Source organism: Pristiophorus japonicus, chromosome 13 (genome assembly GCF_044704955.1).
Source record: "Pristiophorus japonicus isolate sPriJap1 chromosome 13, sPriJap1.hap1, whole genome shotgun sequence".
NCBI classification, from domain to species: Eukaryota; Metazoa; Chordata; class Chondrichthyes; family Pristiophoridae; genus Pristiophorus; species Pristiophorus japonicus.
Genome location: NC_091989.1, coordinates 49,760,714 through 49,779,473, shown reverse-complemented (window position 1 = coordinate 49,779,473; position 18,760 = coordinate 49,760,714). Strand labels below are relative to the sequence as shown.

The 18,760-nt window shown below is 40.2% G+C and overlaps 1 protein-coding gene across 3 annotated transcripts in view; it reads right to left on the bottom strand.

Moving 5' to 3' along the window:
• The window catches only part of bltp3b (bridge-like lipid transfer protein family member 3B), a 182,501-nt gene that overhangs the window by 69,379 nt on the left and 94,362 nt on the right, over positions 1–18,760 (bottom strand). For 2 of the 3 annotated variants that reach the window (XM_070897436.1, XM_070897437.1), the window contains exons 8-12: positions 17,353–17,533; positions 15,784–15,867; positions 12,718–12,900; positions 9,636–9,793; positions 6,250–6,391 (exon numbers count right to left, since the gene is read on the bottom strand). In XM_070897436.1, coding sequence (XP_070753537.1) covers positions 6,250–6,391; positions 9,636–9,793; positions 12,718–12,900; positions 15,784–15,867; positions 17,353–17,533 — 748 coding nt within the window. Of the gene's footprint in view, positions 1–1,814; positions 1,890–6,249; positions 6,392–9,635; positions 9,794–12,717; positions 12,901–15,783; positions 15,868–17,352; positions 17,534–18,760 lie in introns of all 3 variants that reach the window. The other variant, XM_070897438.1, reaches the window with a different exon arrangement.

Genomic DNA, 18,760 nt, shown 5'->3' with positions numbered 1-18,760 from the left:
ATTTCATGTAGAATGGGTTTTGCCACAACAAAATTAAGATACAATATATTTATTCAATTTCTGTGCTAAATTTAATAGAAAAATAATTGACCAAGTTGCAAAATTCAATATATTAAAAAGAGTCAGGGTTTTCACCAGTGATTTGCCATGATGATCTAATACAGTGATCTTACGCACTGTGCTTTGAACAATTGTTATTGTTTTATCTTTTCAATAGTACTAAAATGCGTAGTTTTGTTACTGTAATTTCTGTCAATTAAAAACTAGAATTACTGCATGCATTCATGTGCTACCATAGCTTTTGCAAGTTTAATAAAATGTTTTAACTTGTAAGCTGATTGTATAGAGGTAAATGGAGATGAAATGGTCAAAATATTATGATGCCGGTATAATTTTTTATTACAGTGTAATTAATGTTCTTAAAGATTTAATGGTTTCCCCATTATTTGAGCAGAACCTAGAAGTTTGATTTTTTAATCTGTCCCATTCATACATTTAGTTTTATAGAATAAGCCACATTTAACTCATGAGAATGAAACTTAAGATAAAAAGTGGCAAATTTTCTGCAGTTTACTCCTACTGAAACCACTCAAGTTTCAAATTCTATTTGATAGGAATATTTCTGATTCAAAGATCGAGTCAGTAATCCATAATGTCTGAAGTTGAAATTGTGTTTTTTAAATTTCTAAACCTTCACTTGAAGTGAACCTTCAACTGCACAAAATATTATATATCAATTTGTGAGTCTTGATTCAGTCTTGGCTCAAGTATGTGATAGAAACATAGAAACATAGAAAATAGGTGCAGGAGTAGGCCATTCGGCCCTTCTAGCCTGCACCGCCATTCAATGAGTTCATGGCTGAACATTCAACTTCAGTACCCCATTCCTGCTTTCTCGCCATACCCCTTGATCCCCCTAGCAGTAAGGACCTCATCTAACTCCTTTTTGAATATATTTAGTGAATTGGCCTCAACAACTTTCTGTGGTAGAGAATTCCACAGGTTCACCACTCTCTGGGTGAAGAAGTTCCTCCGCATCTCGGTCCTAAATGGCTTACCCCTTATCCTTAGACTGTGACCCCTGGTTCTGGACTTCCCCAACATTGGGAACATTCTTCCTGCATCTAACCTGTCTAACCCCGTCAGAATTTTATATGTTTCTATGAGGTCCCCTCTCATTCTTCTGAACTCCAGTGAATACAAGCCCAGTTGATCCAGTCTTTCTTGATAGGTCAGTCCCGCCATCCCGGGAATCAGTCTGGTGAACCTTCGCTGCACTCCCTCAATAGCAAGAATGTCCTTCCTCAGGTTAGGAGACCAAAACTGTACACAATACTCCAGGTGTGGCCTCACCAATGATCTGGATATAATGTCAAAATATTTAACATTTACTCAGAACTTTTCTTATACAAATCTAAAAGACAATCTGACAAATTTTAAAAAAAAGAATGATTACATGTATCCATTAAAACAGGAAACATTGTACCTGTTTAGAGTCTGCACTTGTAAAGTTTAGTTGAAGTTCTGAAAACAGACAGTATTGTATATCATGATAACCTCTGTATTCTACCTTAGCATAAAGCTTTGGTGTGAGGATTTAAAAAAATACAAGCCTTCATGGTTTGTTGCAATTCAGCAAAAATGTAACCTGGTGAAATCCCATTTTAAAAGTTTCAACTAAACACATGATTTATTCTCCCAGATATGTTTCAAGGAATGTCATGCAGAATCAATGAACGATAAAGTTTCATAATTTTGACAATCAGCCCCAAGTAAAAACAAAACCACTTTAGAGATAATAATAGAAGTGTAACCTGTACAGAAAAGGAGATCTAGGACACAACTCTGATGTAGGTTCTTTTCCAACCTGTCCAACACATTCCAAATGGCTATAATGCAAGGCCACAAGAATGAATTTCAATAAAAACAATTAGTCTGTACTTAAGGATACTTTCTGAAGTAATGTTAATATACAAGGCATGTTAATGAGAATATACTACTCAGAGCTGGTATATGTCTCACAATGCCAGACAACACTACAAAAATAACTAATTTTATTTTCTAAAGCAATAACATTGTCTATAGTCACACATAATTTTGCATATATACTTTCTTTTAATCTATGCTACAGGATATCTATGAAATCTGGCAAATATAAATGAAGTATTCCTCTTTGAAGGTTGCAAGTTCTTTTCACTCCACTGACCACACGTTGATTCCATTTTCACTGCCCAGAAGTGAATTCTCTCCAGTATGTTAACTCAAAAGGTCCAATCTCTAAGATGTAATAAAATCTGTTGAACACAATGATGGTGCAATGCTGATGTTCATTCACTCGTGAAAGACTTTTAGACCCTAAATACATGAAGGCACCCTCAGCGTCTAGCGAGAGGATTATATGCAGTCGAACCAACAAACCATAGCCAAGGACCAACGTTCCTCAAAGGTGCGCAGCCACTCACCAACTGATGCCGCTGGAAAAGTTTCCCCGTGCAGCAAATTTAAAGGGATCGTGCACAAAAATTAAATTAGAGGGCCTAGGACCCATCCACATGGAGTTTTCACAAAAAAATACAATGTGCTGCACAGATTGAAGGCCTTAATAATCTAACTTTCTGGAAGAAAATGGACTCCAAACCATATCATCTAGCTCGTAGCAGGTGTGGACTATAATCATAACAAAATCTGAAAATCTGCTCCAGGCAAAAGGGGGTATAACAATAATTGTCTTGGAGATCAGTGCAAGGGACCTTGGAGCTGCTCTTCTGAGACTGGGAAACAGGATTATGTATTTATTGTTGTTTGAGGCATGCTCATTCTCAATATTCCAGAGCACAGTGAAACTGAAAATAACCAGGGAATCTTGCTGAACTCATCGGTTCTTGATTTGCTTTGCTGCATCAAGTATATTGGATATTCTGAAAGATCATAAACCAAGTGGAAAGGAACAGGCTGGATTTTACTTTCATTAGCAATATGCAAGATAGTTTTGGCTTAGTATGAGATTGTAGGGCGCAGAGTAAAGCCACGTGCATTGTTTCCAGCAATATTTGTAAGACTTTTGACCTAGTGCCTTATATTCCTCATGAAGAAGCTTGCACCTATGCGAATACACGACTGGAATTTTCCGGGGGGGTGGTGGTGCGTGGTGGTCAGTGGGCAGAATCGGTGACTGTTCGGGCGGGAAAGATTTTTTTTTTTACACAATGGGTCGGGACCCCACTGTCAACCCGCCGCCATGCGCCTTTCCCAATGTCGGGTCAGTCAGCAATGTGCAGACTCAACAGGAACGCGGGGGGACCCAATTAATCTTATTACCATCGAGTTGACAGATCATTAACAGGCTTTTTTAAACTTACGTTTTCACTTTAACTTCATGGCCACAGGAACCAGGTGTCAACCTGAAGTGGGAGTTCAGTGGCCATTGCTCCATTTGATTACTTGACAGCTTCAAATGTACAATAAAAGTTATCACCTAAAGATAATCACTTTCCTCAGCCACAAGCTATAGCTCAGACCATTCCCAGTACAGATTCTGCAGCTTTCCACTCTCCATCAAGTATCACCTCATTAGAAGAACTCTCTCACCATTGACAGAATGCTTCTGTCATCTCGACTTCACCTGCCATTATTCCATCAACATGGGTACCCTTTATACTGTCTCACCTTGGTCCTCAGAATCCGACCATGATCAGCCCCAACACCAGCCTTCTCTGCAATCACCTGATGCTGCACGGGACAGAGGGTCCCAGCACCCAAGCACATTGCTGTCAGGAACGGCCTCAGCATGGCCAGATTTACTCACTTGACACTGTACACCCTGGCTGCCACATTATGTACCAGGTTGGCACTACCCCACACCAACACCATAAAGCATCTCTACAATGTGAAAGGAATGACTTGGACACTCAGGACCATTGCGGGAGGTACCATTATGTCGCACCATTCATTGCAACTCACTAAGCCACTTCCAAAGTGCGCACAAATCTGTCCAAGACCAGAAAATAAAGGTTTCAATGTTTACCAACACATTAAGAGAAACTTTGCATAAAACATTGGAGAAAACACCCAAGTGGCTACCCTTGTGTGATGTTAGTTGGTACGTTTGCACTTGGATGAGGGCGCGAGTGAGATGGGAATGTGATAATGTAGATAAATAGAGAGAGAGGGAGGGGTGGAGGTGCAAGGTAAGTTGGTGTGAGTAAGGATATGAAGGAGTAGAGTAGGGAAGGCAGTGAAGGGAATGTGATGAGAGGGACATCAAGATGAAGGTCAGTATTGACTTTGTACAAACATATCTTGATCGAATGAGATAATTAAAAAGTTTGCGCCACTACACCCAGGTCCATTTGATGACATCCCTGCTTGAGACCTCCTCTGAAATGTGCAACCAGGCTCCTGGGGAGTTGTCCTCTGCCCATCATCAGGGAAGAGGACCTCCCTGCATGCTCTGAGTCCCTCCATAAGGTATGGAGGAAGTCATGGGAGAACCTGCATGTAGCCCTGCACCTCTGTGCAGTCATTGTCAGTGACTGACAGCACTAATGTCAAAAGAAAGTTGGCCGTGGTTCATTTAAGGAAACTGGCTGATGATGCGTCAAAGAGGAAAGAAACCCCTAGTCTGGATGGATTGCATCTGCGCATTTTAAAAGAATCTAGGAAAGAGATAGTTCGTTAGAAAAAGGTGTAGTGCCAGAGGACTGGTGGATAGCCAACGTAATACCTATATTTAAGAAGGGGAATAGAACATGTCCAGGGAATTATAGACCAGTCAGCTTAACAACGATGATAGGAAAAATAATGGAATCGCTACTAAAGGAGAAAATAGAACAGCGAGAAACCAAAAATATAATAATGAATAGTCAGCATGGGAAAGGGAAAATCGTGCTTGACCAACCTCATTGAATTTTTTGAAGAGGTAACATGAGAGAGTAGACAATGGTAATGCAGTAGATGTAATTTATCTAGATTTTCAAAAGGCCTTTGATATGGTACCCCATAATGGACTGATGAACAAGGTCAGAAAATGCAGAATCAGGGAACAAGTAGTAGAATGGATAGCTAGTTAGCTTCAAGACAGAAAGCAGAGAGTAAGCGTAAAAGGTAGCAGAGGTAGCTATTCACAGTGGCAGGTGGGTAGTGGTGTTCCACACTGATCAGTGCTGGGACCATTGCTGTTCATAATTCATATTAACGATTTAGACTTTGGAATCAAAAACACAATTTCTAAATTTGCAGATTACACCAAATTGGGGGCGACAGTCAATACTGAGAAGGACTGCAACAAATTACAGGAGGGCATTAATAAACTTGCAGAATGGGCATATAATTGACAAACGACATTCAGCAAAGATAAATGTGAGGTATTACATTTTGGTAGGAAGATTAGAGAGGTCACTTATTACTTGGAGGGTGCAAGTCTAGGTGGGGTAGAGGAACAACAGAATCTGGGAGTACAAATACACAAATCACAAAGTTGCGACACAGGTTAGCAAGGCCATTAAAAAAGCAAACCAAGCTTATTTCTAGAGATATAGAATTGAAAAGTAGGGAAGTTATGCTAAACCTGTTAGACAACACTGAGTACTGTGTACAGTTCTGGTTGCCTTATTTTAAAAAGGATATAGAGGCACTGGAAAGAGTGCAGAGAAGATTTACAAAGATGATAACAGAAATGCGAGGGTATACATAAATCAGGAAAGGATGAACAGGCTGGGTCTCTTTTCTTTTGAAAAAAAGGCTGAAGGTTGACCTCAGAGGTCTTTAAAATTATGAAAGGTTTTGATAGAGTGGACAGAGAGAGAATGTTTTCATTTGTGGGGAAGAGCATAACGAGAGGTCATCAATACAAGATCGTCACCAAGAAATCCAATAAGGGATTCAGAAGAAACGTTTTTACCCAAAGAGTGGTGAGAATGTGGAACTCAGAGTGGTTGAAGCGAATAGTGTTGATGCATTTAAGGGGAGGCTAGATAAGCATATGAGGAAGAATGGAATAAAGAGTTCTGCTGATAGATTTAGATGAGGAAAGACAGGAGGAGGCGCGAGTGGAGCATTAACGGCAGCATGGACTGGTTGGGCCAAATGGTCTGTCGTGCTGTGTATCCTATGTAATCCTATGCAATCCTATGTAATCCTCTCCATTCTAAAGCTGAACAGTGCAATGGCTTTGGAGTGCAAATTCTTTTCATCCAACATATATGGTAAGAAAGTTTACATAATATAAAGCAGCTTAATATAAACACTTACTAGGGAAATTTTTTCCATCTGGGAAATAATATTCAGTAAATTCAATGTGAATAGCTGCCATCTCTGATGGAAGATATAAAGACTTCTTATTGCAGCAGATCATTGCTTTGGGAGAATCTCGACGCTGATCCGCTGTAGAAACCTGCAGGGGGAACAAGTTAAGAATTTTATGAAGTTATCTTGATAGTGATATCACCAGTACTATACAGCACGAGCAAACAAAGTTCAAATCCCACTATAGCAAGTTGTGAAAATGAATTAAAATAAATGTAATAATTTGTGGGCAGCACCAGATGACCATGAAATCTCCCCAATTGTCATTAAAAAAAAAACTTGTTCAATAATGTCCTTCAAGGAAGGGAGCTGCCACTCTAATGCAATCTGGCCTACATATGATTCCAGTTCCATGCTAGGTGGATGACTCTAAATGCCCTTAGGCACATCGTGATAGGCAATAAATACTGCTTTGGCAGTCATTCATATCCCAAGAACAACAAAAACATGTTTTTAAACTTCTAATACTTCGGCAGATCAGTGCTCACACTGAACAAGTCAGCACTTTCTGTGAATGGTCAGTCGTCTTGTGAATCACAAAAAAAGTCCAAGATGCAAATGCAAGTTGGGAGTTGTAGTCTGCAATCTGTGAACTTCTTCAGGTACAGGTGATGACCTGGAAACATTGTTGTGGCATTTCAAATACTGAAAATGCTATTATACAGCTACATTTTGTGATTAATGCCTCAGTAATGTTGCAAATCTTAATCCAGCAGCAAATCCTCAGATTCATGCAAATCCTCAGATTCGTGGAGAATCCAGCTGCTTGGTGGTTTTCATCCCTGCTTGCTACTTGCTGATTTGTACGTTCTTAACCTGCCTAGTTGTGAATTTTTTTTACCATTTTTTAAAACATGAAATTTGGCCATACCCTGGATTGACACTTGAAATGTAATGGACAAAACACTCCCGGCAAATCAGCTTATATACCATTCTGTAAGAACAAGAGTGTTCTACAATGTCATATCTGTTGCTAATGTGCAGCTGTGTCCTGTTAAAGTCACAAAGCACAAGTATCAAGCACACAGAGCCTATTTGCTTGTTCAGGGAATTGTGCAGGAAGAAGTGCAAATCAGAGTCCAGGATGAAATGTCGAGCTTTCACTTAAATCTGTTGTTAACGTTATTTTTTGTCAGACTCGATATTCTTACTCCTGTATTATTAAAGCTGGTGAGGGAATTCTGCTGCACGTTCCAAATAACTTGCTGAGTTACACATCTTTCTTAAAAAATAGATTGTTGAAAAAAAAAATTATATAGGCCAATCAACTGCATGAAGTTTGCCTGGAATACATTTGCAAATCATTAAGTACAATGAAACAGTGTGGTGCTGAAGTGTGATACAGGAACTGTGATGTGATGGACAGGAAATGCACACATATATACACTGATTACTGAATCAGATCTGTGAAATCTTACTTTGATAACTGGCAGCTACCTCTTGGTTGCATCAAGATGTCAACGTACAAAAACCGTTCTAAAACTTTTTGGTCGAATTACATAATTTATAGGAAGTACTGTAATTTCTCAACCAATAACAGAAGAAAATGTCAAACAATAAAAAGCCATTTGATCCAGTAAGCTTGAACCATGTATGATTATTCTAACATGGAATTCCCTTTTGTATCACCTTTAAGTTCTTCCCCCTCCCATTTAAAAAAAAACAAGCAATGCTACTGCTATCTCTGCAAGCCTTAATTCGCCTACTCAACAGAAAATGACCTTGCTCCTCTTTTTTTATAATAAAATGTGTTGATTAACACCACGTCAATATCTTTCTCTTGCAATCTGTTCAATAAACTGTATCTATTAACCTGTGTGGGGAAAAAGTTTTCCACACTCTATCTAACCTTGCTCAAGGCATATGAATTCTGTACTTGAATATCAGGTGGGGGCATAAGGAGGCATAATCTTAACATTAGAGCTAGCCCATTTAGGAGTGATATCATAAAGCACTTTTTTCACATAACAGGTGATAGAAATCTGGAACTCACTCTCGCAAAAGACTATGGATAATGTGTCAATTAAAATTTAAGATGGAGATCGATCGATTTTTCTTAGGTAAGAATATCAATGTCTATGAAACAAAGACAGGTTAATGGAGTTGAGGTACAGATCATCCATGATCTAACTGAACAGGCTTGAGGGGCTGAATGGCCTACTCCTCTTCCTATGGCCTCTAATCCTATTATCATTTCCCAAGTTAAATAACTTGTTTACTTCAATCTTATTTTGAAGACACACCACACCTCCCCCTCAGTCATCTTTTCTCTTGGGAACATTTAAATTTAGCTGCTTGAGCCTTTCTTCATAATTGTGTATCCCAAGCCCAGACATCATCTGGATCAATCTTCTCTGAACCATTTCTAATGCACCTATATATCCTTTGAGTGGGAGGATAACCAAAATTGCATGCCACATTCCAGTATTAACCTCACCATTATTCTGTATAATCCAATCAATAACAGCCCATACTGAATTGGTCTTTTTAATAACTGCCTCACAATAAACAAATGCATTAAGTATGATCCCAAATCTTTTCCTTTTTGACCCTTTCACATTTTCTGTTAACTGTAGCTACATGAATTACCGTGCATTTATTCATATTAAAATCCATCAGCCGTATCTCAACACATCCACGTAATTTGTTCATGTTTCTTTAAATCACAGTAAATTACCTTTTGATTCATTACCTGCCCATGAAACTTGCGTCATGGCAAGATTTAATACCACTACAATAGGTACCTGTTCCTCATCAACCGTCACAAATATTACAAATAGCAGTGGTTCCAGAACAAAGCCTTGCAGAAAATACACTGGTTACACAAGCTAAATACTTTCCATTTTTCAACGCTCTCTGTCTTTTGTTGGCAAGTCAATTGTCAATCCAGTTAGGTAATTTTTAACTATTACATGATGAGCTTCCCTTCTAACCTCAAAGAACCTTGTCAAACACCTTCTGAAAATCTAAGTAAATTATATTTACTGAATTACCCTCACTTAGTTACCACCTCAAAGAATTCCAGGAGGTGTGTATGGCATGACCTCGGACTCAAAACCATGCTATGATTACAACTGTACTTAAATTAAGCAGCAACATCGTGAGCAATTAAGTTTCATAAGCTTTTGATGTTTTCATGGATTAAAATCCACACAATATGGATTTCTATTTGGCTTTTTTAAGGGAAGTGACATACATATAAAATATATATATAACATTATTAAACCGTTTAAGCAGAATTGCAATAGCATTACATTAGAATTGAATGCAACGTGAAACATTTCAATATTATAGGTTAAATAAATTCCAGCTCTAAAATATTTAGTTCTCACCTGATAAATATTTAAATCCTCCACTCTGAATACAAAACAACTGGATAATAGTTTTGTCTTTGATTGCTGACTAGTTGCAGATGAAATATTAGCAGGACTGGTTCCTTTTGACATCTGTTCTTTGCCTGTCGTGACAGGTTTATGTCTGAGCGTGGTCTCTGCATAGATTAAAAACAAGCATACAAGGGAAGATATGGACCCAAAATTCAATTCTTGAAATGACAGCTACTGTTCTGTGAAGTTATTTTTGTTTCAAATACTATGCAAACAATGCACGCACACATCATTCTGAGGAGGTACCAGCGGATTAGAAAGCAGCAAATGGAACACCTCTGTTTAAAAAAGGGGGCAGACAAAAGGCAGGTAACTATAGGTCGGTTAGTTTAACATCTGTAGTGTGGAAAATGCTTGAAACTATCATTAAGGAAGAAATAGCAGGACATCTAGATAGGAATAGTGCAATCAAGCAGACGCAACATGGATTCATGAAGGGGAAATCATGTTTAACTAATTTACTGAATTCTTTGAGGATATAACGAGCATGGTGGATAGAGGTGTACCGATGGATGTGGTGTATTTAGATTTTCAAAAGACTTTCGATAAGGTGCCACACAAAAGGTTACTGCAGAAGATAAAGGTACACGAGTCGGAGGAAATGTATTAGCATGGATAGAGAATTAGCTGGCTAACAAAAAGCAGAGAGTCGGGATAAATGGGTCCTTTTCGGGTTGGAAATCGGTGGTTAGTGGTGTGCCACAGGGATCAGTGCTGGGACCACAACGGTTTACAATATACATAGATGACCTGGAAGAGGGGACAGAGTGTAGTGTCACAAAATTTGCAGATGACACAAAGATTAGTGGGAAAGCGGGTTGTGTAGAGGACAGAGAGGCTGCAAAGAGATTTAGATAGGTTAAGCGAATGGGCTAAGGTTTGGCAGATGGAACACAAAGTTGAAAGTGTGAGATCATCCACCTTGGGGAAAAAAAACAGTCAAAGGGAATATTATTTGAATGGGGAGAAATTACAACATGCTGCGGTGCAGAGGGACCTGGGGGTCCTTGTGCATGAATCCCAAAAAGTTAGTTTGCAGGTGCAACAGGTAATCAGGAAGGCGAATGGAATGTTGGCCTTCATTGCGAGAGGGATGGAGTACAAAAGCAGGGAGGTCCTTCTGCAACTGTATAGGGCATTGGTGAGGCCGCACCTGGAGTACTGCGTGCAGTTTTGGTCACCTTACTTAAGGAAGGATATACTAGCTTTGGAGGGGGTACAGAGACGATTCACTAGGCTGATTCCGGAGATGAGGGGGTTACCTTATGATGATAGATTGAGTAGACTGGGTCTTTACTCGTTGGAGTTCAGAAGGATGAGGGGTGATCTTATAGAAACATTTAAAATAATGAAAGGGATAGACAAGATAGAGGCAGAGAGGTTGTTTCCACTGGTCGGGGAGACTAGAACTAGGGGGCACAGCCTCAAAATACGGGGGAGCCAATTTAAAACCGAGTTGAGAAGGAATTTCTTCTCCCAGAGGGTTGTGAATCTGTGGAATTCTCTGCCCAAGGAAGCAGTTGAGGCTAGCTCATTGAATGTATTCAAATCACAGATAGATAGATTTTTAACCAATAAGGGAATTAAGGGTTATGGGGAGCGGGCGGGTAAGTGGAGCTGAGTCCACGGCCAGATCAGCCATGATCTTGTTGAATGGCGAGCAGGCTCGAGGGGCTAGATGGCCTACTCCTGTTCCTAATTCTTATGTTCTTATGAACAATCAAGATTCTTCAAGGGCCACCGGTCAAGCAAGTGGTTTAATCTGTCAGGCAATATTTTAAGAAAGAAAAGATGTACAGGCGATGAAGCTTCAAAGTAGCTGCGATGAGATGCTCCAGTTGCTAAATAACCTGTTAGGTTTTCCATTCAAGGGAAAAAGTAGCCAAAGAAATGTGAAGGATATATCATTCCCAAAGCCAGCTTTGATTGCAATTGATCCTCATATGGCCATTTTCTATGATGCAAAATAAGCTAAAGCAAGACAATCAATCAACGGAATAAGCAAATGTTTCTGGATTAAAAAAGCAGAAACAGCTAACTGCTTTAGAATTTTTGGTTGATTTTACTAAATCAAAGAATGGCCTCGTGTTTGGGAGAAAGTAGTATAAAAGTAGGGAAGTCCTACTCCAACTGTACAGGGCGTTAGTAAGACCATACCTGGAGTACTGCGTACAATTTTGGTCTCCTTATTTAAGAAAAGATATACTTGCATTGGAGGCAGCTCAGAGAAGGTTCACAATGTTGATTCTTGAGATGAAGGGGTTGTCATATGAAGAAAGGTTGACCAGGTTGGGTCTATACTCATTTAGAAGAATGAGAGGTGATCTTATTGAAACATATAAGATTCTGAGGGGGCTTGACAGGGTAAATGCAGAGAGGGTGTTTCCCCTCATAGCGGAATCTAGAACTAGGGAGCATAGTTTCAGAATAAAGGGTCGCCCATTTAAAACAAAAATGAGGAGTAATATCTTCTCTCAGAGGGTCGTGAATCTTTGGAATTCTCTACTGCAGAGAGCTGTGGAGACTGGGTCTTCGAATATATTTAAGGTGAAGATAGAGAGATTTTTGAATGATAAGGGAGTCAAGGGTTATGGGGAGCGGGTAGGGAAGTGGAGTTGAGGCCAAGATCAAATCAGCCACAATCTTATTGAATGGCAGAGCAAGCTCAAGGGGCCAAATGGCCTACTCCTGCTCCTATTTCTTATGGTCTTCTGTTCTAAGCGGTTGTACTTTTAAAAACACATCGAAAAGCCCAATTAAGAGAATGGCCCCTAATCAATCACTGCTTGGAACTGTGGCCTCAGCAAAAGGTTAGTTAGCACTTCCACTTTAAAGAGACAGAGGGAAACAAATCTTGTTTCTATTTCATTCTACCATGTCCAGCACTGCAAGTTATATCTTGGCTGCAATTTATCTCTTCATAGATGTCTGGAACAATCTGTATCAGCAGTCAAGGGGTTAAGACGTCTTGACCTCGCAATATTAGGATAATATGGTACTTATTTTAAAGAATAAAAGACATACCTACCTATTAATACAGGTGGAGGTGAACCATGTGGGGGTGGGGAAGTAGGTTTTGTTTTACTATAATCCTTCACAGCTTGTTTCAACATATCAACATTAGACTTGAATTCCTTCAGTAACTCTTTTGCCCAGGTTGATCTAGTTTTTGTGGATTCATTATAGTACATCCAGTGCTGGCAGCTGTCTCCTGCAAATTATTTTATAAAACAAAGCTAGTCATTTCATGAATTTCACTGCTATATAGTCTGTCTCTTATGACATGTCAAAGGTTTTAACACTAAAATACTTGATTTTTCAAAAGGTACATCAGATTCCTTTTTGCGGTAAAAAAACATCAATTACAATTGCTTTTAGGTTGCTGCTGGCGGCCATTGCTCCCTCTCCCTTCTTCAAGCACTGTTCCCAACCTTTTTAAAATTATTATTGTCAACTACCTGGTCACTGACTCACGTTGTACCAGATTGTTTGCTACCTCAGCATCCTATTTGACCCACAGTTGAGCTTCCGACTCTATGGCCCCAAGTTTCCACACGCGGCGAAAAAGGCGCCCCTCAGAGCTGGGCGCCTGTTTTTCGCGCCGAAAACGGCGCCTGAAAAAAAACGCGGTATTCTCGAGCTCCTTGCAGCTCGATGTCTGCTTGGCGCGGCGCACAGGGGGCGGAGCCTACCACTCGCGCCGATTTTGTAAATAGGAGGGGGCGGGTACAATTTAAATGAGTTTTTTTGGTGCCGGCAACCCTGCGCGTGCGCGTTGGAGCATTCGCGCAGTCTGAAGTAAACATTGGCACTCGGCCATTTTTAAAAGTGCTGCAGAAAAAGTGAAAATTTGTTTATTGAACCCTTGCAAAGGCTTGCATTTTAATTTTCTTGATATTTCTGTGGTGAGGGAGTGCTTTTAGCAGCACTGCTGAATAAATCACCTGCTGAATTAATGTTGGCTCTTTAACCAGTGTTACTGCAGCAACTGTGCATTTTAATTCAGCCTTTACAACTCGTTACCGTTTCAATCTCCACCACTCATTCTGTAATTAAAGATAGACTGATAAACGGGACACATGCACTTGTTTGAGACTATTCAAATTCTTTGTAGCTGTTCAATTTTTAACATTTTTTAATAAAACCACATTGCCCTTCCATGATCAGCACTGAGGCTGCTTGCTGCTTCTTGCCCCTGCCGTCGGGACCGACGCCACACCGCTGCCTGAAAGGCCTGCCTGAAGCACTTTCACACAGGTAGGAACATGGTTTATTTAATCTTTTCTTTGCTTATAAATTTTTATTCAGGTTGGATTTATTTGTATAATATTTGTATAAGTATAAAACTAAGGATTGATTGTAGAATTTAATGACTTCCCTCCCCCCCCCCCCCCTCCCCCCCACCTCATTCCCGACGCCTAATTTGTAACCTGCGCCTGATTTTTTAATGTGTAGACAAGGTTTTTTCAAGTGTACAAAAATCTTCACTTGCTCCATTCTAAGTTAGTTTGGAGTATGTTTTCACTGTGGAAACTTTCAAATCAGGTGTCAGTGGCCAGACATGACCCCTTTTGAAAAAAAAATTCAGTTCAAAAGTGAAACTGTTCTACCTGACTAGAACTGCAGAAAACTTAAAAGTGGAGAATTCCGATTTCTAAGATACTCCTAAAAATCAGGAGCAAATCATGTGGAAACTTGGGGCCGATATGCTTTATATCACAAAGACCGTTGACTTCCAGTTCCATAAAATTGCTCCTGCTTCAGCCCATCTGCTGCCAAAATCCTCCTGCATGCCTGTCACCTCCAGACACGACTATGAAAATGCTCTCCTGGCTCACCTCCCATCTTCCCCCCTCCATAAACTTCCGTTCATTTGAAACTCTGCTGCTCAAATCGTATCCCGTGCCTCATCCCATTCATCCCTTACCCCTGTGCTAGCTGGCCTGCACTGGTTCCAAGTCTCCCAAAAGTCTTAAATCAAAAATTCTCACCCTCATGTTCAGCTCACTTAATGGTCACCCCCTCCCTATCTCTGTAACCTTCTCCAGCCCAACAACCGAGAACCCTCCATGCCTCGAACTCTGCACCCACACTCCCTTTGCCCCACTATTGGCCATCACGGTGTCAACCATCTCGGCTCCAGCTCTGGAATTCCCTCCCAAAACCTCTCCATCGCCCTTTCCTTCTTTAAGACCCTACTTAAAACCCACCATTTGACCAAACCTTTCGTCACACCTCCTAATATCATCTTTAGCTTGTTGTCGATTTTTGTCTGATTAAAAAGAAAAAAAAAACTTACATTTATATAGCACCTTTCACGACCAAAGGACATCTCAAAGTGCTTTACTACCCCTAGACAATTAAGTACTTTTGGAGTGTAGTCACTGCTGTAATGTGGGAAACGAGGCAGCCAATTGTGCACAGCAAGCTCTCACAAACAGCAATGTGATAATGACCAGATAATCTGTTTTTATTATGTTGATTGAGTGATAAATATTGGCCAGGACACCGGGGATAACTCCCCTGCTCTTGTTCTAAATAGTGCCATGGGATCTTTTACGTCCATCTCGAAGAGCAGGTTTAACGTCTCATCCAAATGATGGCACCTCCGACAGTGCAGCACTCCCTCTGCGCTGCACAGGAGTGTCAGCCTAGATTTATGTGCTCAAGTCCCTGGAATGGGACTTGAACCCACAACCTTTGTGCTTCTGTGAAGCACCCTGAAAGATATTTCTATGTTAAAGGTACTATATAAATGGAACCTGTTGCTGTTTGAGAATCAAATGACAAGCAATAGTAAGAATTAGAAAAAATGACAAAGCATGGTTGAAAAGATAACCTTTTTGGTTTTGAGTATGCTTTTAAAAGCGGGAGTTGGAGTAATGGAGTGGCTTAGGGAGAGAGTTCTAGAGAGTAGTGCAGAGACAGTTAAAGTTTGCCACCAATGGAGTGGGTGGGGTTGCAAAGGAGGGTAGAGTCTGAGGATCCAAGAGCAAAGGCAACAGTGACGGGCTGGAGAGAGGTGGTGCAATGGGGTCATGGAAGTATTTGTAAATGAGTACTTTAGGAGTTTCATTGCATTTTAATGTTGTACCTGCTCGGTGATAGGGGTAGTAATCCACTGTAATCTGTGTAAAAGACAGCTGCATGGCTCCGCCTGTGATCTGTTTTGGAAATCCTGTTGATAGATGTTTAAAAACAAAAATTACTGGAACGATATCAACAAATTTGAAGAAAAAAATCATATTTATTGGTTCCTGAATCACCATCCTCACCATCAATAACCAAGCAAACCATTTACCCACTTCAACTAAAGTCTATACAATTAAATTTCAACTTTACCTGCGTGGTTGTAAAATGTGTCCAGTCAAATCAAAGTAATTGAAAATAACAGAATTCCAGACAGCCTTTAGCAAAATTCTGCCCAAAAAACAGTTAAACAAGCTTAAAGCAATGCAAATTTGAGGAAAAGCCTAGAAATAGATAAGAAATTGACTGGGCATGTGATGTCCGGGCAGAGAGGCCCAGTTAAGTTTAAGATATTGTACATACTGGAAGAAAAAAAACACACGCTCCATGAATGGTGTGAAACTAGTTAAGGTTCAATTTGAAAGAGTTGTGGGCTGAAAGTAGTCATTATTTAATAGGTCCCGTCACAATGGAGCAGCAAACAACAAGTAGAATGACAACACACACCTTGAATACCATGTCCAGTTTCAGTCACAAAGCCTTGGACCACAAGGCTGATTTCTGCTGTCAGTTTTGTGTTATAAAGTAAAACTGGAGAAACTTACGATCTTGAAAGAAAGTGAGAGGGGATCTTATAAAAAGGTACAAAAATATTCAACGGTATAGAGAAGGTACTATTTCAAGGTAAGTCTTGATAGTTGGGCAAAGACAAAGGAATATAAGCTGGAGAAATTTAGCATGTCAGGAGTTGCACATCACAAAGAAATGATGCAACACGTGTCAATTATTGCACCCAAAACCTTGCAGTCCATTTTTGTACCTTGGAGTCAGTTCAGAGGCAGTTGGATGCTGGAGAGGGGGCAGTGAGGCAAAGAGAAAAATGCAGACTTATCTAGGTGGATCAGCTACGGTGACATAAATGGTTGTCCTCATCAGTATTTATCTTGCGATCTGCAATTTGGAAGGCACACTCAAATATCTATATAATCCCAAAACAAAAAACATGTCTCCTACTTCAAGAATTGAGTAGCTCATCCAATATTCTATATAAAAGAAATATATATGCCTACTATATATACATTCAATAATTACTACCTCACTGATCTACTTGCTTCTCTGTAGTTGAATCTGTCCTTTTTATACTGTTTGGGGTATTCAGCAACAAGGGATCCAATATGCAAAATAAAGAACTGCTGAACCATATTGCTCCAAAGTTGTGAAGTTGACTTGAACTGAACCGCACATAGGCAAAAGTTGCATTTTTAACTTCACCAGACTGGTTGTGTTTGAGTTTCATAACACATTATTTGAGCTCAATAGTGACATTGTAAAATGAAAGTTTTACACATTTCATTATAAATCCATATGAAATGTGCACAAAAAACTCTTTGCACATAAACCTTAAACAGAATTCTCGGTTTCAGCCTAATCATTTGATGGTGCATAAAGACAGCAAAGTCAGTGTACTCTGTACCTCGCTCCCTCACATGAATGTCGTCACAGATGTGCAGATCCAAATGAGAAATGATTAAATGGTGAGATGTTTCCTTTACATCAAAAGCATTGAAGAGTTTGGCAAGAGCATCATTTTGATCAGCTGCTGCTGTAGCTTGTGGTGTTCTAACCTGTTGGGAAATGGGAACCGGAGTTGCACTCTGCAAAGGAGCATGTATGAATGTTAGGTCAATTCTGTAAATGTAAATTTAGATGAACAACCATTTAGAATAATCTGCCAGCAAACAATAATTTAAAACAAATCAATAAAGGGTCTGTATTAATTACATCGATGCTTCAGTGATGCCAATTTATTATACTACTTGTTGCAAAAGTGCTCATGCTTCGAAAGCCATTGTTGTCAGCTTCTGCAATAAACTTTGCTCCCTTGACACCAACTTCACCCCTGTTACTCAACCGCTTGCACAGGCTAAACCAGACCCATGTAAAACCTCAGTATCTTCTTGGATCCCATCGTTAAGACAACTTATTTCCATCTCCGCAACACTGACCGCCTCCATTCTGCCTCTGTCGCTCTGCTGCCGAATCCCATAACCACACTTTAGTCTCTTCCAGATTCAACTTTGCCAAAGCCCTCTTTGTTGATCTTTCATCCTCCCGAAACTCCAACTCATCCTAAACTCAGCCACTCATATTCTGTCCCGCACTAAGTCCCAATTACCCATCACTCCATCCTTTGCCTACATAGACTGCCTGTCTCCAACACATTCAATTTAAAATCCTTGCTCTTGTCTTCAAGTCTCTCCTCAGCCTCATCCCACCCTATCTTTGCAAACCCATCTAGCTTTACATCAACTCAAACACCCTTTAGTCCTCTAACTCTGGCCTTTTGTGCACTGTTGCCTCCCTTAATCATTTTTTTTAGCCGCCTCAGCCCTACTCTCTCCATCTGCTTCCCTAAACCACTCCAACATTTTCAGCCCATCTCTTAACAAGCCTTTAGTCACCCTTCCTAATCTCTCTCAGCACAGCTCATAATCTGTTCCTTCCTTTAGCTAGTTATCCCTTCTCCCCACCCAGAGTACATAAACCGTGTGCTCTTAGAAGATCTGAGTTGATTCTGTGCTGTGTTACCTCAGCCGGGGCTGCAGTTGGGATGTTACAATTGACCTCAACACCCCTTGGTTAGGGACGGCAAAATCAGCCAAGGTTTCCACTCCTGATCACTGCGCAGCAACCCGTGCTAGAACTACAAGTGTGGATGGTGGGTGAGGACTGAAATGAGGCTGGGTTGCAATGCCCCCAAATGGTCAAGTAACCTGCCCAGTGCCCAGAGAAGCAGACCCCAGTACATGTCAACACCATCAGGAAATGGGAAAATAATGAATAAAAGTAACTGACCAGTGATCAATTATTGGAAGTCATTG